This window comes from Scardinius erythrophthalmus (assembly GCF_964197995.2).
Source record: "Scardinius erythrophthalmus genome assembly, chromosome: 11".
Taxonomy (NCBI): Eukaryota; Metazoa; Chordata; class Actinopteri; order Cypriniformes; family Leuciscidae; genus Scardinius; species Scardinius erythrophthalmus.
This window is the reverse complement of record NC_138231.1, coordinates 40,036,874-40,063,774: the sequence shown is the minus strand read 5'-3', so window position 1 is coordinate 40,063,774 and position 26,901 is coordinate 40,036,874. Positions and strand designations below refer to the sequence as shown.

Below are 26,901 nucleotides of genomic sequence, written 5' to 3'. Positions count from 1 at the left end.
ATTTATTCCTTTATTTTCATTATATCTATCTATCTATCTATCTATCTATCTATCTATCTATCTATCTATCTATCTGTCTGTCTGTCTGTCTGTCTGTCTGTCTGTCTGTCTGTCTGTCTGTCTGTCTGTCTGTCTGTCTGTCTGTCTCTCTATCTATTTTTAATTTCTGCAGATTTGGTCCTCCATACCTCCCTGTTTTGTCCAAGCCTCAATTTCAAGCACATTTCACTGAACATTTCACCCGAATGCTGCTCTCACTTTGACACTGTAAACCCCTACCAACACATTTGAGCAGCAGTAGATAAAGGAGGTGTTTATGGGCTGTCTGGACATTTTCCAAGGATGTGAAGTAATTTCTGCCTACCAGACCCTTCTAAATGCTTTCTTCACCAAGCAGCAACAGCGGTGCATTACGACACCCACGAGCTGGTCCACAGATTTCCACAAAATTGAAACGCCCGCCATTCAGAAAGTTCTGCACATCCCTTATGCGAGTTTGTTTATTAAATGTTTTCTGCCTGTTCAGTTATGATTTTCAACAGTGTTCGAATTGTGTCAAAGCTCTTGGGGGGTTCCCCCCCGCCCTCCAAAAAAAACCAAAACGAATAATATACATATTTTCATTTATTTTTTTCATATAATACTATAATTTCATTTACTTAACTTTTAGTGTTTCAGAACACGTTTTTGCAGCTGAGCATTAACTCTGTGCATAATTGATGAACAAAGACTTTTCTATTGTAATAATCCGGATTTTTCCTGGCTCAAAATGAGGCGTTGGTGCTAAAATCCCAATCATGTATTTTAATAAGATAATTAAATCATATATTTAATATAACTTATATATAATATTTAATATAAATATAATTTAATACATCATATAACTGTTTCCCACAGTATTTTTGTGGGTTGAGCTCGGTACATCTAGGGGGGTACGGGGGCATGCCCCCCCGGAAGAAAATTTTGTACATTTTAAAGATAAATTCATTAATCTGGTGCACTTTGAGTCCCCCGAATCTGCTGTTAAAAATAAATAATCCACCCGCCAACCTCCCAAACCTATATGATATTCTCTGATTTAGATATCTGCATCTGATCATCACATTTCAATTATTCAAATTCTCAGTGTTAAGCATGATAATATGATAAAATATCACACTGAAGTAGGCTGATTTAAAATTAAGATTTATTTAAAATAAAAGTTCTTCTTTTGTCAAAATTATCCAGTCTAAGCAGAGACTTTCCTCCCTTCAAACTTAAATTGTCAATGTTTCATTACATCACTGTTGGAAAACACTCTTATCAGAATAATTTTTTTATCTTTATAAAGGGCATTTTTTCCCTAATTTTTACTCTCTATAGCCTACTCTTTCCCTACTCTCAGGGAACTGAGGTTACGTTAGTAACCGAGTAGGCCTACGTTATTTCTTATTTTATTTTTTTGATATTGAAAATTGTTTTAATCAGGGCATTTGTCCGGTTGGGCAAGTACAATTCTCTTTCACTTGTCCCTTAAAAAACACGTACACGCACGTGTCCCGGACAAGCGTTAATGCTGAAATTCTATTCAGATCTTTAAATTACCAAACAATCATAAAAGAGAGAATATTATCTTACCGTCATCGTGAGGTGAAAATGAGGATTCACTCTGCCAGACTCTCGTGAAAGTGCTCATCTATAGCACGAAATTTATTTTTCGTACCCTTTATTCGCAAAAAACAGTTTTTGCGTGCATATGATACGCAATTTATGGCGTGTAATACACATGAACTACACACCCCTAATCCTACCCAAGGGGTTTGCAGTGCGTATCATTTACACGCAAAAAACAAACAAAACTGTTTTTGGCGTATAAATGGCACGATCAATAAAATGTATCTGTTTATAAATTTGAGCGTCTTTTCAGACGCAAATCTAATTTGAATTACTTTCTAATGGGAGCGGCAGCGCAATACTTTGATTCAAAATAAATATATTACCTAATAAATTATGTTTCTATTATTTTAGTTTTAATGAAAAACCAGGGGACCCCCCGAGATAATTTTTTTGGGCCTTATGGGGGGTCCCGGACCCCCCCAGCCCCCCCTCAATTCGAACACTGATTTTCAAGTATAGTACTCCCAGAACAGATTTTGCTTCAAAATCATGCAAAAATCATCTGCAGATCTCATGTAGTCCTGCACGCTGGTTACTCACACATGCATAAACGCATGCAGCTGTGTGCAACACCCCAGGTTTGATTGACATTTGTTTTGTACACTTTCCCAGGCATGCAGATGCACTCTCTCCATCACTACCTTGAGAAAACACTTGAATGCAAATCCACTCATTACAGATGTTTGGTTCATACATCAAATGTGGAATGTAAGGATGAAGTTGTTTTTATTGTCCCCTGGGATTCATTTAGAAGCCTCTGTTATTCTAGCCTCTCAGCCGAGCTCAGTGACTGACAACTTTATAATTCACGCATGAAGTGTTGATAAGTTTTATGAATGATTTGCAATAGCTTTTAGATCTAGGTAAATAGCCCACACTGTGGACAATAACAGCTCCCTCTTAGTCAAAGCAACAATGACAAACCACTTGGATGGCATATCGAGACTGGAGCTTTCATCAATTCCATGAGGAATTATGGTCAAAAGAAGAAGGAAAAATAAGACACACATCCACACATTCTTAAGTAATATATGGTCAAAAGGACAAGGAAAACTGCACATGGACACACACATCCTCACTGAAATATGGCAGGCCCCCTCCCCACTCTCCCTCTGGCGGTTTGACTGTAATTGTCCATTTTCTCTTTATTTTGGTCAGAGTTTCCACGTGGCTGTGCTAATTTGATCCAGCAGTGCTGATTTTATGTCATTAAACGGGTCCTGAGTTAAACTAAGTGAAGCCTGAGCTTACTGAACAGCTTCTCACAGGCAGAACAGTGCCGTTAGCTCAGCCCCTTGAACTTCATCACAGTTCTCTGGTTTAATTTCTTTGCTTGTCTATTTTATCCTCAGAGGTAAAGAATGTGCCAGAGTCAGAATAAGTGCTTGGTCTGGTATTTGTAACAAAGAGGTTTTGTCAGATTGGAAATTCCATGTTGATGTGTTATTCTCTCGCTCACCCTCTCTGACATGCAGCCTCTTCTTGTCATTATTCCTTTTCAACCTTTTCTTTTAGCCAGAGGCTCATTCTTATCTTATCATTTCCTCTCATGCATTTTATAAATGCACATTTTAACTGTGCCCTTTCCTTTTCCTTTTCCTTTTTTTTCTTTTTATATTCCAACTTCTTTTCCTCTTCAACATTGTCATTTTTCAGTTATTTATTTTCATTTCTGTTCTTTTTGTTTTCTTTTTCTTTTTTTCTCATTTTCATCTTCAGTTTTCTTAACGGTTTCCTTTTTTCTTTTCCATTTTCTGTTTTCTTTTCCTTTATTTATCCTACCCCTTTTCTTTCCTTTCATTTCCTCTTTTCATTTTCCTTTTCTTATTTTTCTTATCCATTTTTATTTCCTTTATTTGTCCTACCCCTTCCTTTCTTTTCTTCTTTCTCCTTTTCTTTTCCTACCTTCTTCCTCTTTTTCATTTTTCTTGTTTTTCTTTCATTTCAATGCTCTTTTTTTCCTTTTATTTCTTTTAATTTTCATTCCCTTTTGTTTTCATTTCCTTTACTTTTCCTAAAATTGTTTTCTTTCTTTTCATTTTCTTGCCCTTTTACTATAGTTCCCTCCATCCCTTGTCATTCAATCCTTATGGTCGCACTGTAAGTTAAGTTACGAGTGTTCAGTTGAGTTTTAGATGTACATACAAGATGCTTTCATAAAAATAGTCTCTTCATGAAAGCAAACCATGCTGTAAATTTGACAGATTTTATACGTGTATGTTCTCATTTTTGTTCATAGGTATTACTTCAAAGTTCAAGCAAAGAATATATTTGGACTGGGGCCACTCAGTGAAACTTTAACATACGTCACAGAGTCAGGTGAGTCTTCTCTAGTCTGAACCCACATATAGGTTCAAAAAATTGTAAAAGCACAAATTAAATTTGTGTTTTCTTTAATCTAGATGATCCCCTGCTCATAGAGAGACCCCCAGGTAAGAGATACATCATTAAACATTATTCCTGTGCTAAAAAGACTAGCATTTTTTTAATGCTGATGTGCTGGTGTTAAAGATTACTTTGGTCAACCATCTTCATCAGAAATGATTGTACAAATCAAGCTAGGTTTTAAGTCAGCATAGCTCTGTTTGCACTGACTAGCAAAAAACAGCTGATCTAAGCAGGTCTTTTTATAAGAACCATTGTTCCCTTTTTCGTGACAATTTTCAAATGCGATGACCTCTTTGTTATTGACATTCATTCCCTTTCCAGGTGGGGAGCCCATCTGGGTCCCATTCTCATTCAGATATAACCCAGCCCACAGTTCCTGTAAAGGAAGTCAGTTTGTCAAGCGCACTTGGTACAGGAAGTTTGTAGGCGTCGTCCTCTGCAACTCACTGCGCTATAAGATCTTCATGGGAGATGGACTGAAAGGTACTGACCTTCCTTTCTAACAACATAATACATTTAAAACTTTGATCTAGTGCTTAGTGTGTCGGTAATATGAAGCGGTCTTTTTATGGAGTGCTGGCCTTAAAGCCTTGGAAGTATCCAATCCAAACCACAGTTTCCCTCAGCTAAACACAACGCGCTGTCTGAGGTTTGGGTCCTGAGGGATACTCAAGCTACGAGTGTTTTCCATTTCAGAAACATTCTACAGCGTCGCTGATACATTTGGCCACGGAGAGGACCACTGCCAGTTTGTGGACTCCTATTTAGATGGAAGGACAGGACCACACAATCTCTCCCTCAACCTACCCACAGCTCAAGGTACGAGCACGCTCTGTAGTTTAACTTCACTTGAAGCCTCAAATCTTCATGTCACCTCTGTGTTTGCTCACTGTGATCAATCAGCACTGTAACATGATGCCGTTTGTGGATTTCAGGATATTATCGCTCATACAGACAAGAGCCAGTGAATTTCGGGGCCATTGGCAGGCGCACACCACATCCTTTCGTTGGCTGGTATGAATGTGGAGTTCCAATCCCTGGAAAGTGGTAACAGGGGGAAACTCCAAGAGGACATTTCCACAGGCAATCACATACCACGTGTTCTCTTCCTATATCTACCAGCCAATCACAGAGGTGAACTATTGCTCACCATGGCAAACAAACCTAAATCATATAGCATCTGCTTCTGATGGAAGGAATATAGTACTTTGAGTAACACTAATATTTCTACGTATCATACGATATCAAGCACTTTTAAAAAAAAATCAGTCTGTATATGAGGAAATTGCAGCATGTGTATTTGAGTTTATTAACAGTGTTTTATTTTCATGTGTTCTGTATCAGTAATTATTTCCCATTCAACTTCACCTGGAATATTTATCTTACAGTAACTTCAAAGAAACACTAATTGTTGGCTTGTTAAGTATCAAAGCACAGGATCAAATGAATTAGAAATGTCTGAGAACAAAAATATGACATTTGCAATGATGTAACAATTTTATCTGAGTGATGTTTGCTGTTGTTTATATAACTTGCTGAGGTTTTGTACTCTTACATTTTTGTATTACCCTCTTTTTAAACAAAAGTTGGCATGGAAGTATTGCCCATATTAGGGCAGATTGAAAAAAAAAACTATTTTTATTTGCTCAGGAAGGTTCAGATTTGAATAAAGGTGCTATGGAGAAAATGTAACATGATCTTCTTCTCCCTTTGATGAATAATAAGGTGCCACAGACTTCTGTTCATTACACACCAAGTCTGTGATTTATTATATTGTAATTTTAAAGAATTATATTTTATATTAATTATATTGAGATTACTGCGAATCACTTTTCAAATCACACCTTCTTTAAAGACCCACACTGCTACATTTCTAGAAGAAGAACAAAGTTACAATTAATTTTTGTTATGTGTACAATGTATTAACAGAGTAAAAAAAAAAAACAAGAATACAAATCAGGGAAATATTACAGTCACCATCTTAATGCATTTTATATATCCAGAACACAGTCAAGAACGGTTGAATTCTTTCTGATTGAAACGTACGTGTTTGTGGTCATGCAACTGTGGTGGGCTTTCCACATAATAATAGGTGGTAATAACTTATCCTCCTTTTCTAAATCTATTTCGAATGAGGTGTTTTAGAAATAACCCTTTATTCTGACACATTTAAAAGCCTATAACTTCCAAAATTACAAATACCTAGAAAGTCCTTTCCTCCTACACGCAATGCAATAAATTTTATTGCACTTTATATGCCTTTTTTTATCATTCTTAGTTATTATTCCCATCTTTTGTACAAGATAAAGACTGAATACTTTCCCATCATTAAAAAGAAACAATAATTATGGGATGCCAGCTCAATGACTGGCATCCATCCATGTATTCTGGCATTGTTAGAAAGGTGCGTCATCATTTGGCATGCCTGCCATAATTAGTCTCACTTTGGCATCAGCTGGATTCAAAGCAAGAGTGAAAAGGCAAGGTTTCTTATCTATAAGTACAGTAGTTTCCACTGATGTTTTATTTGGCGCCTAATAATCCACATGCCTTAGGGATCTCTTATCTGTTTTCCCAGAGTTGTGTGTTGTAATGGTTATTTTTAAACAACAGACAAATATGAGAAGATCTTCCATCCATCCAATATACCAGAACGGTTCATAACTTGCCCTCATTTAGTCTACAAATATCTGTAGAGCTCAAATCACAAATCAATGAGAAACAATACAAATCCAAAACTTTTGTCTATTTGCAAGTTCAGAATGTACCGACTCATCGTTTGTAAGAGGAACAGTCTTTACAGATAATGAGTTTGAAGTGGGTTGCCAGAGAGAGGACAAACACATCTGCTAAAGATGTTAAAAGAGTAGGGTGTGAGAGAGGCTGTTTCTACAAAAGAGATTTTTGCACAGTGGCGTGCAATGGAACAATATATTGTGGCAATATATTTACAAACATGGAATATGTTGAGGGTTTGGAGAACATGAGGGAAATTTGAGCAGGTCACTGATCTTGTCATCGCAACGACCACACAATATTGCCACATGGGAACCATGATCAAATATCTAAGGCCCCATCCACACCAGCGTTTTAGCTGCGGATTAGAATTGATCTCCGTCCACATTAAAACGACTGAAAACGCGGATCACGTGACCATTCACCAACACCGGGCATGCGCATGCCGGTGTAAGCCTAGAGACTTTCAAGCATCAAAATGTCATTTATTAGTATGTATTTATGTCAAAATGACATATAAACATCTTTTCTTATTCTATTTTGCCTGGAAACGCTTCCAACACGCTTGCGTGTCGCATGAAAAATAGGTGTCGGTTCTATTTCTAGCATGCACGCGTTTTCTGCGCCAGCAGCGCCTCAGACGCGGCAGTTTCTTTTATTGTAAGAAACTGTTCCAGCGGGTAGAGTTTACTGGTAGGCTACTGAATATTACCTGTGTATACTCCATGACTGATGACACTCAATCATATAGCCGAGCGTGAGCCTGTGCGTCATCGTTTCTAAAGTCCTCCGTTTTGACCCGTCTTCAAACGCCCTCCGGAGACTCAAAACGCAAAACGGGGTCGGCAGCTTTTCTAAACTTCTCCATTTTGGGTCTTCGTTTTTGCCGTTTTAGTCTGGACGGGAGGTGCAAACGTAGCAAAAGGTCTCCGTTTCTAAACGAAAACGCAGTTGCGTGGATGGGGCCTAAGGTTTCCAGTTGCTTTCTATACTCCAATGACAACTTTAAACTAAACCGAAAAGGTCAATTTTCAAATTTCATTTACCTTTTTCAAGGCAATAACAGACTCAGAGAGACCTGCAACAGTCAATGGTTGCTGATTGGCTGCTGATTAAAGCTAGTTACTTTTTTCATCATTTTACTGATGGCAGTTTCCAATGCCACAGACTGACAATAAAAAAGGTCTGTTTGCTATCATTTAGGCCTAATTGTGTATTTGTGGTATTATAAGACTAATTTGTGGCATAAAAGATAATGTGCTTATCAAAGATCAGTGACATGTAAATGCAAATGTAGTGTTCTGAAAAACTTTGACAATACTGAAGGTCTGCTGAACGAAGCTTTACAGGGAATTAAAGCATTAAAAAATAATTTCCCTATAATTTAGTGGAGAACCACACATGTGAGGCATCTAACTCTGTTAAACAATCCCATTAATGGCTACACACGTAGTGTTCTCTCTATTGTTTGGGCCAGTTGCATTTGTAAACCCTAATACCTGTAGGCAAAACCAAGGAAGTTGCCCAAGCAATTACGACTGCCTTGTAATGTGGTTCATTTCAGCTGCAGATTTACAATACGTTTGTTAATCCGTATTTTCTCTGTTTCTAGAAGTTAGATTATTGCGATTATCGCTCAGTAATTTTCATCAGATGAGACCCAGTTTCATTACATTTATGAGGTAAAATTACCTAAAATTTTGTATAAAATTAGAGTTATTCAAATTGAAGTAAAGCAGGATCTAAACTGTTTTCCACATGCTATTTGTGCATCTCTTTTCAAAGTAGGTCATGCGCTACTTGGGCTGGAAAAAGTTACCACTCATACTAAAAGGATTAAATCATCGAAAGAAAGTCAGGAGAGAGAGAGAGAGAGAGAGAGAGAGAGAGAGAGAGAGAGAGAGAGAGAGAGAGAGAGAGAGAGAGACAGAGAGAGAGAGAGAGAGAGAGAGAGAGAGAGAGAGAGAGAGAGACAGAGAGAGAGACAGAGAGAGAGAGAGAGAGAGACGACGAAATGCCATAATGCTTATAATCCACCATATAGCTGCATGTTTATCACTCATATCTTGTTCATGAATAAATAAATGTATAAAATATACATAGTTCTCACATTAAACTCTAAATGGCACAGGCTGATAAGTCCTTAACTCAATCTGCTTGCAATCACATCATTCTCCATAGGAAACAGCTGATTCCTGCTGCATCAGTAGCCAATGAGCTCGCTGATCAACCTTCAAATACTTGGTCAGCATTTTATGGAAGCTTGTTTCCGCCACTGAATAAAAAATAAATAATAATAATTGTGACTTTTTATCTCACAATTCTGACTTTTTTTCTCACAATTGCGATATATCAAGTCAGAATTGTGAGAAATGAAGTTGCAATTCTGAGAAATAAAGTCGCAATTGCGTGTTATAAAGTCAGAATTGTGAGATATAAACTGTTCTGAGGTAAAAAAAAAAAAAAAAGTCCGTCTTTTTTTTTCTTAGAATTGGACTTTATATCTCACAATTGAGAGTTTATATCTCACAATTCTGAGAAAAGATGTCAGAATTGCGAGATATAAACTCGCAATTATGTGTTATAAAGTCAGAATTGCGATATATAAAGTCAGAATTGCGAGATATAAAGTCAGAATTGCGTGATATAAAGTCATAATTGCGAGAAAAAAAAAATTATAATACGCAATTGCGACTTTATTTCACGCAATTCTGACTTTATATCTCGCAATTCTGACTTTATAACACACAGTTGCGACTTTATTTCACGCAATTCTGACTTTAAATCTCGAAATTCTGAGAAAGATGTAAACTCGCAATTGTGAGATAAAAAGTCGCAATTATCTTTAAAAATGTTTTATTTTGTGGCGGAAACAAGCTTCCATAGCATCTGCTGTAGCAGAAACCCTCCACCTTCCCCAGCTCCACCTGTATAGATCTGCTTGGGGTAATTCATGTATGCTATTTTGTAAAGCAGCAGCATGTCTTATGCTCACAGCAGTGTGTTGTGTGTGTATTGGATAGTAGAAAGTCCCATATACTTGCTCTGCAGCAGCAGCAATAGCAGCAGCATCAGATCTATTCCGCTAAGACCAAACATACATTTTCATATCCATTAGCATGCCAAACATTCAGAGAGTTGTCATGACAGAAATATATTTTGCTGAGGTAAAGCTCTGTTTAATAAATTTGGCATAATAATATATAATCTACATGTGTCCTGATACATTCTTGCCTCTCTGCTTTGTCTTACTCACAGTATCTGTGCAAGATTACCAGCCTCAGCCAGTGCCAGACTAAAGCAGACTGTGCTGACGGCCAGTTTGAGTTTTATGTCCAAACTATACAATCCAGGACATAACAGAATGACTTTAGCAGTTCTTTACAGTGACAATCAATAAGGCTACTACATTATTGGGATCATGTCCTCATCATGAACTTATTGACTGGCACATAGGAGAGGGATTCTGGCTTTCTGCAAGTCTCACACTATAGTTTGACCAGGACAGATAGGCTAAGTCATTTATATCTGAGCTCTGGTGTTCTTCTAGCGCCTGGAAGTTTAATATGTACCCTGTGCACTTTTAACATAGATTTATATAGACTGGGTTTCCCTGCCAAACTGGCAGAGTTTAATGTTTTAAAACTACCACCATTCCCAGTTTGTGATTGATCATTTAAAATTAATCTCTATAATGCCATGTTTGGCACCCAATTTAGTCATGCGTAAAACCGCTGTGCTTTGTGAGCGGTACCGGCCCCTCTGTGGTGAAGGGCAAAAGGCCCACCGCTGTAAAATCGTTTAAAAGCAGTCAAAGGTTGTGCTGGTGTGGTGTATTGTGCACTGTTGATACACAGGAGAGAGTGTGAGGCTGTAAATTGAAACATTGTTGACAACACAGTTGGCCATGAACATAAAAAAGTCCATTACATCACAGGTCAGATGTGTTATAACATGTAGAAAACACATACGGCACCTTCAGTTTTATGATACAAAGCTTTAAGACTGATGCTTACAATATAAAGGAGGTAAATAGATTGATTTCAGTATAGAAAGCACAGTGCTTTACGTATTCATCCATCATCTTTTTTCTTTATGTTTTTTTTTTTTTTATGTTTTAGTTAACAATAACAACTCTGATTCACCAGGAACCTTTTAAAATGGAATGATAAAAAAAATATATATTTGAAAAAAGAAAATGATTTTTTTTCATCCATAAATGGGAATGTGCTTAGAAAGGGCCCTGTTACGATGGGAAATTGATGGTCATTGAACAGAGACAAAATACACCAAATTTGGAACGCATTAACGCAAGATCTGGTTACGTGGATATATCTGTTCATCGGAGCTTGTAACAGATATCATCAGACATTTATGTGATTTATATTCACATTGTTTCCCTCGTACCTTGTTTTTTACTACCTTTATCACAAACTCCAACAATCAAAGGAAAATTACTCACAGGTTTTTCATCTCCTAAATACCTGAGACATGATGTAATATGTTTCTGGAGTTTTCTGGTGGTTACTCCCTCTTGCATTGCAGTTATTTCCCAGTTTTTTCATTCCAGCTAGGAAGAAACCTGCCAAAACACAGACTCACCTAACCTCCACATGGAAAACCTGTCATAACTCAAGAAGAGATGTAAACATGCAGCAGAGAGAGCGAGGGCCCACAGCTCCTGCGTCCAGCCGGTGCTCCCAGCCAAGTAGCCCTGCCATGGAGAGGCATTACGTTCCTGGGACTCTGGAAATCACATAAATAGTGTCATATTTCAATATGCATTTATATTTTGTATAATATTCATATTGGCATGAGCACATCTTGTGCAATAACCAAAAAGTCTGAAGATTTAGGTAATTACTCCAGCAGTACGAGGACACTGATATTAAACACAGTGTTACATAATCATCTCTCTGCCTGTGCACATTATGGCTGCTAGACATGAGACTCATGAGGACAAAAAATGCAGCACTCCACCCGTCTGACAGAGCACCATTTGTTATTGTGTTTGGGTGTAACCACGGACCACTCCACGTGACAGGACTGCTGTGTGTGCAAAAGTATAGATATTTTTGTTCATTTTTTAATATATATTCAGTATCTGGTTACACTCACATACAACATGATTCCACTTTTTCTTCTCCCAAGTTGAGGAAGTGACATCCATACAAATGGCTATTGTCTGGTGTAAGATGAATGGTCTGAAAGGGCTTTTCCAGTGTGCTTGCTGAGGGATGAATGAAGATTAACACCTGCACTGTGCAAAAGGTCTTAAGAACACTATGCCAGATGCTTTATTGTACCGTAAAACACTTTCATCGTGTGTATACCGGATGTGAGGGATACGCTGTGACGCGTCAAAAGCAAGAACCCAATATCAATGATTCTGTCAACAAAATGAGTTGCGCACATAGCGTGTAGAGGCAGACCCTTAGTTCTATTTCTGACGTTGCTAATTCATAATATCATGCACTAATTCGACAACAGGAAAGACTTAAAGTCACCATTAAAGACCAAAGCAGTAGCAAACCACAGCAATCCAATTATCCAGTCAATTACCAATGGACAAAATCAAGTCCCGCCCTACAATTATCTTGTTCATGAAGCCATTTCACTCATAAAGGCTACATCACAATAGGGAAGAAAAGACTATCACAACTTGTTTGTGGTTACGATAAAAATAATATAACAATTAACAGTTAGCAACGTCTAGTAGCAAAACTGACTGATTTTGTACAGCTAAAATAACTGTAAGCAGCTGAAACCTGAAGCCTCACACAATCAAATGGCTGTGCACGCTCTTAAAATAAGGTGGATAAACGTATTAGTGGCCACACACCAAACGTTAGATCATTTTCTGCTTGTTGAAAGCTCGCACTGCGGTTACGTTCTGTGACCATAACTTTAGCGTGCTTTAAAATAATTTTTGCTTCGCTGTCAGTGTTTTTATCAATTCATCAGTTATAAGGCATAACGCATAAGGCAAACAACTGAAATCAATGGAGTGCCTTGCGCGTCGAAAAATTACATTAAAAAGTGACGCCAAGGGGTCCTGACCAAGCGTCAATATGTGATGAGAACGTGTTGTTATTGTGGTGAGGACTCTGCTATTCTGCTAATTAGAATTTTTTTTTAAACTTTATCGTTAGTTATCGTTCTTGGCCAGACACATACATCACCCAAGTACGCCAACATAGACGTGAGAGCAAAGTCCCTTTAAGGCAAGTCATTTCACTCGGTGGCCATCTTTGAAATGCCAGTCATGCAAGTACAGCTCCTATCTCTTTGAATGGAGAAACATCAAGCTCTCCAAAACTGTAAATTTCATATTTCAAATCACCAATGAAATGTGACAACAACTGTCTCATAAATTTTGTTTAGAAATGCTCAAATCATGAAAAAATCTGCATTTTTCAGGCTGGACCAGCCGATGCACATGCAGTCATAAGCGCATGTCTCAGAACATTGACTGTTTTATAGCAACATGAGCTTCAAAAGGCAGCTGCAGTGATGCATGACTTTACCAATCAGCGATTGGCTCTTTTATTTAGAAGGCAGGACTATTCTGCCATAGTGCGTGTTGTATAGCTAGCATATTATATTTTAGGGACAGTGTGCTTTAGGAAATAAATACTTAAATGTGTATTTATTGCAGTGTCAAGGTTCTTTGTTCATTGATGAGATGTGATGCAAGTGCATATAAAAAATACATATACAGTATATATATTTTTTTTTTCATAGAGAGCACCGCTCTAAATCTTCTGGAGATCTACAGAAATAAACACACATTCAGGCAAAAACAAAAGTACTGGCTTGTAATAATTCTGTGGGCAGCTCGGTTGTCGTCTCTGGGGAATCCCTTTCCTCCTGCTCCACTTGTTCTTTCCTTTGATCACAAGATCCAAAGCTCAGTTTTACATCTCCTTAACAACAGTTATAAATCAATCGACTGACACAGTCACACTAACAAAATCATTCACATTCCTTACCTGTGAGTTTGATGATGCCCTGAACTCTGGTTCCCCATCAAAAAAAAAAAAAAAAAAAAAAGTGACCAGTTGACTTTTTGCAGAGGTGGACAAAGTACACAATTTCCCTACCTGAGTGAAAGTACAGATACTACTGGTCAAATATTACTCCCTTTACAAGTAAAAGTTGTAAAGACCAATTTTGACTTAAATAAAAGTATAAAGTACTTGTTTTTAGAAGTACTTAAGAATCAAAAGTAAAAAGTAAATGTCAATGTATTGTTTTATTATTGTTGCATTGTTGTAAGTAATACTTACAATAACTTATGCCTCTGAATTTATGCCTGCCTACCCTCATATCAATATCGAATGTATTTCTAGAACACAGTTCCAGTTGTGGGATTGAAAGTGAGATTGAATAAGTGCACACAATAAAGTCCACAATGGTTTCAGACTCCCAAATGGCTGTTCCATAAATAGTGCCCTATTTAAAGTTTTTTGGCTTTTAATATTGCTGCTGAGCTATTTAAATAGAGCTGCTGAGTCCAGCCACTTTCAAGAAACGTCTGAAGACGCTTCTTTTTCGACAGCACTTGATCCAGTAATACCAACACTTTCTCTTCTATTCTATTCTATAAAAAAAAAATTAACATGTACTGCGTTAGACTAAGGGTCATAGCACTTACATATTGTTGTCCTACTGTTAGTTTAACTGCTTCTATTTTTCTCATTTGTTAGTCGCTTTGGATGAAAGCGTCTGCTAAATGAATAAATGTAAAATGTAAATTAATATGAATATGTTAGCCTTACTGTTAGCTATAAGCTAGTGTGCTCCAAAACAATGACAAAATTAGCATTTAGAAGAGCAAACCCAACGTTGAAAATTAAAATCAGGTTGATGTCAGAATCCAACGTCAGATTGACGTTAATCTCCAACGTTGGACAGTGTAACGCAGCTGAGAAAAGCAGGCGAAGACGAGGATCTAAACGCAGGGGGATTTAATAAAGTAACACAAAACAGAGAACACAGAAGTCGAAGAACAAAGGAACAAAACCTTGGGAATCACAGAGAGAGGCAACCATTACACGTACAACAACTGACAAAGTAAGTGAAACACAAGGGCTATAAATACACAGGGACAAACAAGCTAAGCTAGATAACAAGGGGGCGTGGCTAATTAGAAACACCTGGGAAGACTAATAAAAAAGAAAACCTACAAAGGACTACAAAACATGGCACAGAACAGTAAATAACAAAAGTCCACACAAGACAAGGGAAGACAGGAATCATGACAGACAGACGTTGTATTGTGGTTGAAAAGGAAAATCGGGTTGACGTCAGAAATCAACATCAGTCGGGTTCTGACGTCAACCTGACTTTCATTTCCAACCAAAATTGACGTCAATATGACGTCGGGTTCTGATGTCAAACCAACGTCGGGTGTTGACGTCAAACAGACTTTCATTCCCAACCACAATTCAACCCCTGCAACCAAAATCATCACATTTAAATTTTTATACATTTAAAGTATTCTGTGTTAGCTTTGCTAGCATTGTTTTAATTTCTTCTTCTTCTTCTTCCTTTCCTCATTCATATTGTATTTCACCATATGCCACTATGTCTCTTTATGTTTTTCCCCTTTGGATTTGGCAATGGATTGATGGATTAAATAACAGGATCTCACATCCAATTAAACAGCTTTTGAATATCTCTGGACTTCAATACAGGATTGTTCACTTTCTTATGACATCAACCTAAACTTCTGCCAAAATAATCATTTGTCTTTACCTCTGCATCTGAGTTGGCGTGTCAAGTGAACCGGCGGACATTTTCAGATCAAGTCAGGTTTATTATTTTTGGATGAAAAACGATTAGTCAGATGATCCCCAAAAAGCAAATCAACCGATTGATATTAATATTGCTCTTACGCTGTAATATTTATGGTGGCTTGACAAGCCTTCTTGAGTCGAGAGTGTGAGAGTTTGATCAGTCTGTCTTTTATTCCTCTGTTTCCTTTCCAAAATGGCTGCGTTTCTATGGCAGCATCATCAAGAGGTAAACACTTGGAGAAAGATGAAGTCACACGTTTAAAGCCAAGTCAAAGCAGTGTGGTGGCAGCGCCTCCTGTTAGTGTTTAAGAAGCATCAGAGAACACTCAGAGTGCTTAAAAAATAAAAACAAACATACCCATGGTGCCTGTTCTTCATGAAGGAGGATACTTCTGTGGTAATGAATAACCTTTTCCCCTGAAACACGTGTCTCTGTGCTGCAGGAATGGATAACTTGTCAATTCAGCAGAAATAATTCTTCAAGTAGGTCTAATGTTCTTTCCTTTTAATTAACAGGCAAAACTTGAGTTAAAGAACAGATACCCTTCTGAAATATCATTTGAATAAAAATATAGGCCTATACTCTTTTGAATCATAATGATTCATTCATAAATCGGACATTTCTTTTGCATTCCTTGATTTTTTCACTAGAATAAAACGATGACGGCATGTTAATCGCACACTTCCTATAGGCAAAAGCAGTATGTGACAAAAAAGTATGTTCGAATTCACAGTACTCTTGAAAGAGTCGGCAAAAAGTATCCGGATGACTTACAACTTTCTGAACAGCGAATTTCTGAAGTTTGCATGTGAATGGCAGTGTAACGACATCACTAATGCTGGTATGTCACATGATAAAGACAGATTACATTCTTGCACACACTCATAGCTACTATAGCTATAGAGCGTACTTTTTAGCAGTCGTGAAGTTATTCAAAATGACCTATTAAAGAGAGTATGCGTTTTTGGATGCAGCCATTAAATTGGTCTTAAATGGCCTTGACTTTTGTTGCTTATAGCACACATTTAAAATGAAGTTTTAAATGCACCGTTGGCTTCATTAGCACATGCATTACCCACAACTCAAACATTAAAATAATTGTATTTTTAATTTAATTTAATGAATGCCATATGGATCCAGAGAGAGTAAAGTGCAGTAAGGTGAAATTCACTCTGACGGGCAAACTTCTCATCGCTTAAACGTGACATTGCTCACACCTGAGATGGATTCTAAAATCCCACACCAAGGATTTATTTTTTATTTTTTTCGCACATCAAGGAAATTTATTCCAAACTGTTTGGAAGCCAAAACTGATCAGCCCCATTTAACTCTTACATATAAAAAGAAAACTTAATCACCTAACTTTCTTAATCAACAGCTGATTAAAAGAAAAAACAATCATGGTACAAATATGCTGCAATAAAAAAAATAAAAATTATTTATTTTTTAAATGGTCACCCCTCTGGCATTAATCAGTTGGGTCAGATCAGTTTTGCTATTAAGTCTCAGTATAGTGGAACAACAGGCAGTTGTAGAACACAGAACTCCTCTGGTTTCTCAGATGGTGTTATGGAAAAATCCACAGGTCCCCTCGTACTCTTTGCCTTCTCTTCTGTTTGAAAAATGAAACACATGAGGGGCTGATGGTGGGCCTGGCTGTGGCTCAAATGCACCACAGGTGGAATATCTATGTTATTGTGGAAGAATTCACGCCACGCTCCAAAGTTGCTCTTCATTCCTTCACTGATGTTTGCCGTGGTGAAACTCTAGAGTACAAAGAACAGTGTAACAATTACAGGAGTGCTCATATTGCACTTCATGCTGACGTGAACTCATTCAAACTCTGAGTTGCTGAGTGAGAGGAAGTATTCGCTGTGATGTGTGATGAAAGACAAAGAACTCCCATTATTCATATTTGTCTGAATTACTGACATTAGAGCAAATACTTGAATACAAATACTTATAAGGTCTGACCTTTTCTTATAGGGCAAAGGTTTATCTTATTTTGGGTAACTATTAAAGCACTGCAGATGTTCTTTTTAAATAGTAAAAGAAGAATTAAGAAATAACAAAAGTGCATTTGTTGTCAGAAACAATGGCTGCTGAAACTTGTAAAGTTTCTGTAAAGTCTGATAATTGGTTTGACCAGTATTTTTTGCAGATATGCTTTTCTTTCACATGGTTATTTAAAAACCATCATCTTCATTATTATAATTATATAAGTATTTATTTTAATAATAATAATTATTATTATTATTAATTATTTTATTATTATAGGTAACCAAAATGCATTTATTGAATAATGCATTTTTTTATTATTGTTATGGTTCTGCATTTCAGTTGGAAACATTAAAAAAGGTCATAAAAAAAGACAATCAGTTAATTTGTACTTTCAACACCAACATATTTTTTATACCTGCCAGTATGACACCAAAAATATTTATTAGTTCAAAGTATCCATAATGAATCGAACCGGATAACATTGTGTTACTCCCTCTCTCTTGCATCATCTGATGATAAAACCATTCTCCTCCCGAGATACACCAGTTCAATGATACCTCTAATACTGCTCAGATGGACAGCAGAAAAACAGATGCAGTGAAGGAGAAGGGGAAAAAAGACAGAAAAAACATCTGGACAGACAGACAATTGCGCAGCAGAGACATTCATCTTATCCACATCCTTGCATGGTCGTCAGACTTGAATTATATTTTAATGCTTTCCATTGGGATGTGTTCCTGTGCCAGAATTATCATCATGTGTGCGTAGACACAAGGAGACAAACATTGTGGCCAACTACATAGAGCCGCGTTGCGAGGAGAGTGATGGAATGGGCGAGAGACGAGCAGGCAGGAGAAATGACATGTTGAAACTCATAAAACATAGTTGGGCAAGACTGGGATTAATAAACTCTGTAGGTGCAATGGTAGCAGACGACACTGCTGACTCTGTAGGAAAGGTTTTAAAACAACATCCAGCATATGAGCCGATCTATATAGCATTAATGATAATAGATGGCGAAGTGTGGCAAAGAAATCATGCACAATTTATCTGTACAATACAATAACCAAAAATATATACGGATGAATAGAAAATGATTTTTTTTTCCTCCCGTCTCTTGGCTGTGGTGCAGTGTCATTAAATTTGCAAAATTCCATACAGAAAAAAAACATCTTGAAAACTCATTAAGTGTCAGTCAAGTCATAGGCTACATGGAAAAATATAAAAGTTGCTCTCATTCACTTAGCCCCACGGCAACAGGATTTCCAAAGGAATATAAAGCATAATGGCTTATTAATACCTTGCATTAAATAATATCCTGAACTGAATCAACAGAACACAGTGTGACGGAACAGGTCTCTCTCTGAACATGCCAACACCTCCCAAATTATGAGTTGAATAAAGAGAAAGCCAGGAGAATTTAGGCTATACTTTGCTTTTCTTGCCTCTATACCAACAGCCCTTTCCACCTGCTCAGCTCACCAACAAAACATTTCATTGTCCATTTGTCATTGTGTTAATCTGTGCTAATAATTACTTTTAATTAAAGAGTAATCACAATAATTGTAAACATCCCAGTCACCACCCCAGATTTAAACAGCTGTAAGAAATTAAGTTTGACAATTTAAGCCCCATTGTGCCATAAACTAAGCATGTCCCAGAACTATTTTTTCTCTCTCTTCATTACATAATCATTGCAGCATGGATTTTTAGCACTTTATCATTTTCATCACAGTAACATCATCAAGAAAGTTTAATTGCAGAATCTTTTCCCCTTTTACAAGTCCCAGAGCAGGACTACGGGTGTGGGACCATCAACCCCCAAACAGAACTGGGAAATTACAAAGATCATTTAGCAACACCACGTTTTGTAATATCAGAAAGCAAAAATGTGGACAACATAATTAAATCACACTATCATACACCATAAAGTTAATTAAGCAATTTATGACACGCTCATAAAGACAACTTGTTTCGTTCGAGTCAATAACTTGATTCAAGAAGATTCAAAAGATTCAATGACTCACTAAAAAGTTTGAGCCTTTTCACTGCGGCTGTATATTTTAGATTTTGATAAGACCTATAAATGGTCTTTGTCTTTACATTTGCTAGTTTTTTCTTTTAGTTCTCTTTTATATTCTAATAAGTGCCCTGAAACTATTTAAATGCTAGTGAGAAACCGCTGCAAACGATTCAGTGTGGGAGTGAACTTTCCGAATGAATCAAACTTAATCACGAACAATTTCAAACCCACCTGACTGATTATATCAAAAGATTCATTAGCGAATCTGACATTCCTTCTGATACTAAACAGCTGATAGTAAAAACACACGGAATGATTGCTGAAATATTATCAAGGAAAATGATTCTCAGGTCCGAAATACGGCATTTCCCACCATCAAATATGGATTTATCAGTAGTAATTTACTGTGTCTCGTGCCCCAGTAAAAAGAGTCTAGCGACACCCTTGCTTGTTTTATTACTGAATGAGTCGGTGTTTTGAACAAATTGGTTGAATATAAGTTGTCGCTTGTTGTCACCTGACCAGATTTCACAAAAATCTGTCAGTTTTGCATATGTCATGCAAAACTGACAGGCTACACTACTTTAACATACTACTACACTCAAAAAAATGCTGGGTTGTTTCTGTAAACACATTGTTGGGTTGATTGTGCTGGGTCAAAATATTGGGTTGTTTGGGGTACTGTAAACACATTATTGGGTTGCTCATGCTGGGTCAAATGAGTTGTAAGGGGGTTATTTACAAATAAACAGTTGGTTGGGTTATTTTGACCCAGCAACTGGTTTATTCTTTGCGGAACTTTCTGGATCTTCACTTCAGACTCGAGGAGCACGCCACACGGGAGCAGGCAGTGTTTTATGGTAAGTTAATAATGTTTACCTATATTTTTAAAAAGTTGTGGTAACTGCAAGCTAATTTCACTGTTCAACATACAGTCTTTGATATGGAAGTAAGAGGGGTAACGTATTTATTCTGTGAAACCTAAATAGCCACAGCTAAGTTAGCCGGTTAGATTTGTTGACAAAATTCCGCATCGTTAAATCCTTAATTGTAAACCAGCTAGGCCTATGTCAGCAGCCTTTTTAAAATATGCAGTTTAAATTGTAAATTCATCACGTAATTATCGCATTCATTGTGGACGTTGTGTATTTAAAAGTGAGGAAAGCGTTTTGAATGAAATCCATACAAGCGCGGTATAATTTTAGTCCCTCACAGGGCTTGCACGTAAAATTGCGGGAAAAGACAGAGAAATGAGACGCAGTCTCGAGGCTATATCTACTAGGCCTAGCTAGTGAGTTGTGTGTGGAAAGTGTGCTGGTAGATTGTAGAAATACTCGTCAGAAGAAGCGACTGGGGTAAGTTCCAACATTTTCCTCCTGCGTGTGTCTTCTGTAATGTCTGTCGGGATCGTTCAGAAAAAAAATGAACTGAGGAATAACATCACGATACGCGCCGTCACATTGTGATCTGGTTAGTATAGTGTAAGGAATTTCAGCCTGGTTTGTCAATGGACAGGCGCCAGTTTTGAGAAGAAAATTATTAAGAATGATCGTCAATATTTAAAACTTAAAAAATGTAGACTTACATGATAACCTGCCATGCATGTCATCTTTCATTTTATTGTGTAACATTATCTAAGCGTGACGATCATCAGCTCTGCCAGTCAGGAGATTAACGAGGAGCTTTGTTGGTTTTAATGTTAAAGAAAGACACTATCAACATTAGGCTACAGTAATATTTTTACTTTTATTGCCTAAATGTTGAAAATATTAGTCCAAAGTACTCTTTTATTACTATAATTCAGTTTGCAAATAATGAATTTAAATAGACATTTTGTTTGTTTGCCACATTTAGTCATATTTGGTAATGTTTGCAATAACATTTTTTTGATACTTCCACAAAAAAAAGCTTAACTTGCATGTTAGTTATATTGCAACACTCTAAGTGATTGTGTGTAATCAACAGGTGGGGACCAACGTGGTTGAATATTCACAAAATGAGATGACTGGAGCATTGCTGCATATTCTGTGCCTCAAGGATGAGACGAGGGGGACATGTCAGACCTTTGCCATTGTTCCAGGCCACGCCATCGAGACCGAGTCTTTGCTGAAGGCTGTTCATCTTTGTTTCAAAGCTTTTTTTGTTTTTGATGTTAAATACACTCCCGCCTGGGAGTTTCTCCAGCATGCCATATATCAAATTAATGGAAAGAGTCCTCCTCTGTACAATTTGAGGACAACAGTTGTTTCAGGCCCACATGATATTTAGTCGCATTTTAAATGTTTGTTGCTGTTCTTAATAAATTAACACATCTTAATAAATGAATTCGTAATCGTATAAGTTCAAATGAGTTGCTTAATGACTTTTAAAGGTGCATTGTGAAATATTTACGAGGATCTGTTGACAGAAATGTAATATCATATAGGCATACATAACTATGTTTTTAGTGGTGTATAAAGACCTTACTTAATGAACGTTATGTTTTTATTACCTTAGAAGTATACATTGTATAATTGTAATAATTGTATACAAAAAATTATTAAAGATATGTATTAAAAATGTAAAAAATTATAAATTAAACGAGATTTAAATCAAATTTACAGTGGTCTCTCTGGTTTATTGTATTACAGAGACAATAATTATTTTATATTCGTAATATAACAAATATTTGTTACTAATTCTATTAAGGCAATGAGACACGAAATAACCCAGCATATAAGTAGGACTTAACCCAGCAAGAGGGTTAATTCCACCCACTGGTTGGGTCAAATGAATGACCCAGAAATATGGGTTAAATGGTAAAACCCAGCACTTGGGTCAAACCAACCCAGCGTGTGTTCTGTCCAATAGTGACCCAGCCGTGTGGTTAAGGTTGGGTTATTTTTTAACCCAGCAGTTTTTAGAGTGTAAATTCTGATTTTAGACCTATATAGGACCTGATTTTAATTTTTGACAGGAATGAAAATGAGGCTGCAGCCTATAGTGTGTTCATTGTAGCTATATATATGGTTGTTTAACAACATAGCCTACCAATTGTTCAGCTGAGGAACTTTCAGTTGACAAAAACTCTGAAAAAACCTTTAACCTCAAACTCTTTAAAGCAGGATGGATTCTGATTGGCTGTCAATGTTTTTATCCTTCATTAGCTTAAAAAAAAGTGATTCCAAGAATATCGTTCCTCTGTGCCATTATCGTTATAGCTGTGTGCTATTCTTTTAAATTTAATAAAAAATATTGTGTAAAAGCCCAAATGAAACTGCACGACACCTGGCTGTTCTCCCTGGTCAATAAGCAACATGTTCCTCATATATCAGAACGTCCGATCATGGCTGGTCCTGTGATGGATTGGCCACCTGTCCAGGGCGTCTCCCGCCTTTGGCTTGAAATATGCTGGGATAGGCTCCAACACTCCCCGGTGACCCTAAACAGAATAAGCGGGTATAGAAGATGGATGGATGTTGGATGGACAGTACTATGATCAAAGCGTGCAGCCTCATCTCACTGACGTATTTAGAGGGACTGCACAGTGCACAACATGAGCGAGACACTTACCAAGGCCACCCTCTGAATAACTTCAACAATTCATGGACTGCTGTCAAGTCTATGTAGTATGACCATTCAAAATAAAGGAAACTCTTTCAGTTCTTGAAAGAATGAAGGAAATGGAAAATTACATCCTAATTCATGAGAACATCAAGGATCAGTAATTGCATAATAATATGTTCCTTGAAACGCTTTTCCATCTTGCTAAATGTTTGTGTTCCCCTAAGAAACTTTACGTTAGATCACAAAATCACTGAAATATATTTTTCCTCTTCATATTTTTCCATCACAAAGGTTTTGTGAGAGAACACAAAACAACTGAAATATAATTTATCCTCCTAACTACTTTTTCCCCATTACCCTGACCACTTAGAGTCTCTGTAATTATCCTATAACAGCACCACATAATGCATGAACACAAAAACTCTTAACAAGTCAGAAACATTTTCCCATATGCAATGTTTTTTCAGACAACTCTTGTTAGTTGTTATTTATATCAGCCCAGATTTCTATAGATTCTGTTTCCAAAGTGTCTGCGTATACATCAGCACAGTTGGTAGCACTTTATTTCACAGTCTTGTTCCCCATGTACATACTATGCACTTATTATATTTATTGCATTAACTGGGTATTAGGTCCTAACCCTGATCCTACCCCTAAAACTAACCTTAACCCATTTATATTAACCAGTATTCTTAGGTAAGTACACTGTAAGTACATAAGTGCTTAGTGCACGTACTGTAAAATAAAGTCTAACCGCACAGTTTCACACCCTCATTAACAGGTTATTGAAGGTTAAAGGCCTCGTTTGGCCTTAGTGGGAAAATGTGGGAAAATGGCTAAAGATGACTATCAGACCATATTACTGTTTTCCATATCTCGGGGCTCCATTGCACACTGCTCTGTTTCCATATAGCTCAAGGGTTTTTGCTTGCCATTATGCATTTAGTTCAAGTACTTTCCAGACCTGCCATAAATACCAGCTTTTCAAATATCACGATGGAGTTTTTGTTGAGACTGAGAGGGTTTAGTCAATTCTTTTCAGTTTTTTAAGGATTTCATACATGGCATTCATTCAGCATTGTTAAGAATGTTCCCTTTGACTTATTTCATAATTTAGCTGTTTTTATAATCAGTGCCCAACCAACTCTTTGACTCATTTTGCACTAGTCTAACCTCTTTTAAAACCGATATTACAAAGCTGCATCTGTAACCTTTATTCAATATAGCAAAGTTCTGTGTATATTGTTCATCTTTTTTTCAATGAGGAGTGGACTGAATGAAAAGAGAAATGAATAAACAAACAATAATAGCAAAAGAGACATAAATATTTCTTTCTTGAAAGGTTAGTTGTGTACTTTCTCCTGGAATCTCTCGGCTGTGGAGGTTTGGAGCATCTGTTTCTGTCTAAAGATCTGCTGATGGAAAAACCCCTGGCAGGGAGAATCTTTTACAAACAAGCAAACACAAAAGTGAATGTGCAAACATATTCTGTCAAATGTACACACATAGTTAAAACAGAGGAGAGAAACAAAAGCTTTAATGCTGAACTCTGAAATAGATTTTGATATTCACATTGTGTGGCAGAGATACAGCTTTTTGCACAATCCTTCTGGCTCTGATTTTTGTCAGAACTTGTCTAAATGGAGGTCAGGTGGTGTTAAGAGGTTAAAGTAATTCTAGTCTGCCCTTTGAGCCCATAAATCAAACCTGCTCTTTAACCTCTGATTCTCTGTCAGCTATTTTGAACTGAGCTTCATGGTCTCTAGACCTCAGGGCCAGGTCTGAATTTAGCAATTAACAACTAGGACATGGTATGATACACTAAGCACTGAGAGACAACTGAGACTCATGACAGAATCACTTAAAGAGCACATAAATACATAGATTTTTAAATCACTTTAAGACACTTTTTTCATTCCTACAAAAAAGGGCATAAAAACTCCTTGAAACATAAAATATGTTCCCCTATTATTTTCGACCTTTTCAACAAATGGTCGGTGAAATGCTCTAACATTATCATGCAACAGCAGACATAGATTAATATTAGATAAATTATAAAAGATTGATAACTTTAATAGGGAACCACGTTGTTTATCTGGAAAAACAATAAAAACACTGATCATAAAACAAATGCTCAGTGAAGGCCAGTAACTTAAACTTAACTTAAACTTAACTTAAACTTAACTTAAACTTAACTTAAACTTAACTTAAACTTAAACTTAACTTAAACTTAACTTAAACTTAACTTAAACTTAACTTAACTTAACTTAAACTTAACTTAAACTCAAACCAAACCAAACTTAAACTTAAACTTAAACTTAAACCCAAACCAAACCAAACCAAACCAACCTAAACTTAAACTCAAACCAAACCAACTTAAACTTAAACCCAAACCAAACCAAACCAAACCAAACCAAACCAAACCAAACTAAACTTAAACTCAAACTAAACCAACTTAAACTTAAACCCAAACCCAAACCCAAACCCAAACCCAAACCAAACCAAACCAAACCAAACCAAACCAAACCAAACCCAACCCTAAACTTTCATTATACATGAGGCTTGTTGTTTTTGCAACCATTTAACCAAAATTAGGCAAATAAAATAAAACAATTAAAATAAAAATCAAACCAAATGGGTAGCACAACTGTAAATAATATTATCTTTTTGCCCATTCAAAATATTTTATATAATTTTTGAGCATCAATGATTAAGTCAAGTCACATTTATTTATACAGTGTTTTATACAATACAGATTATTTCAAAGCAGCTTTACATTTATAAACAGGAAAATAACAGTGCCGTTGTAAAATTCACCAATTATGAATTAAGTTTCAGCTGTAAAGCAGCTCTACAGAAGACAATAGTGTCAGTATTCAGCCCAATTTAGTTCAGCGTTGTTTCAATTCAGTTCAATAACAGTAGCACCTCAATGCAGAACACGAGATCCGGGGGGCGGAGTTGGATCCAGATATAAGGGGTGGAGATTGGTAGGTTTAGGGGTGGGTTTAGGGATTAAGGGGTGGAGATGGGTAGGTTTAGGGGTTTAGGGATCAGGGGGTGGAGACGGGTAGGTTTAGGTATATGTAAGGTGGGAGGAGTTGGATTTTATCCGACTCCTCCCCGTGGATTTCATGTTCCGCAGTGAGGACCATCTCTCAATAACTGTCAATCTCGCAAAGCTCATCAATTATGAAACGAGTTCAATTTAGCTAAGCAGAAGGCAATCGTGTCATAATTAACACCAAAGTGCACTATTTTACTGTATTTGTGGAGAGTAAACTCTTAAAACACATCTGACTTTAATGGAAGGGTTGTGCAGTTGTTATCGGAGGATAAAGTGATGTATGGCCATTAGTAACTGGGACAATCGAAGGTGGGGGAAGAGTTGTTTTCTAAGATAGATCAACCCAAACATTTCGACCAACAACAGATGTGTGGAGTGATGGATGGATTCTGAAGCCATGACCTTTCTGTGGAAAAAAGACAAGCGTTGATTAAGTGACAAGTGTTCATGCTGACCTGGACGGTGAATTCTTTCCACTTGTTGTCTCTGTTGTCTTTCTATTGGTTCTTTTAAGCTCCTTGTGCAAACAGAGGGATATTTAGAACAATCTGATGACAAGAATTAGCAAGTGTGCTCCGCCTGGGTATAGTACATCACGTCCTGAGTGGAGCTTTCTGTCAGACATGCAGAGTCTCCTCAGACATATTCCAGAACCTCAGCGTCTTTCTGACAATAAGCATTT

The 26,901-nt window shown here is 36.9% G+C and overlaps 1 protein-coding gene across 2 annotated transcripts in view; it reads left to right on the top strand.

Annotated features, from left to right (window-relative positions):
• The window catches only part of fndc1 (fibronectin type III domain containing 1), a 40,763-nt gene extending 35,027 nt beyond the window's left edge, over positions 1–5,736 (top strand). For both annotated transcript variants that reach the window (XM_081379544.1, XM_081379543.1), the window contains 5 exons: positions 3,896–3,975; positions 4,059–4,088; positions 4,366–4,527; positions 4,741–4,863; positions 4,980–5,736. In XM_081379544.1, coding sequence (XP_081235670.1) covers positions 3,896–3,975; positions 4,059–4,088; positions 4,366–4,527; positions 4,741–4,863; positions 4,980–5,095 — 511 coding nt within the window. In that variant the 3' untranslated portion in view covers positions 5,096–5,736. The remainder of the gene's footprint in view (positions 1–3,895; positions 3,976–4,058; positions 4,089–4,365; positions 4,528–4,740; positions 4,864–4,979) is intronic.
• The last annotated feature ends 21,165 nt before the right edge of the window (positions 5,737–26,901 follow it).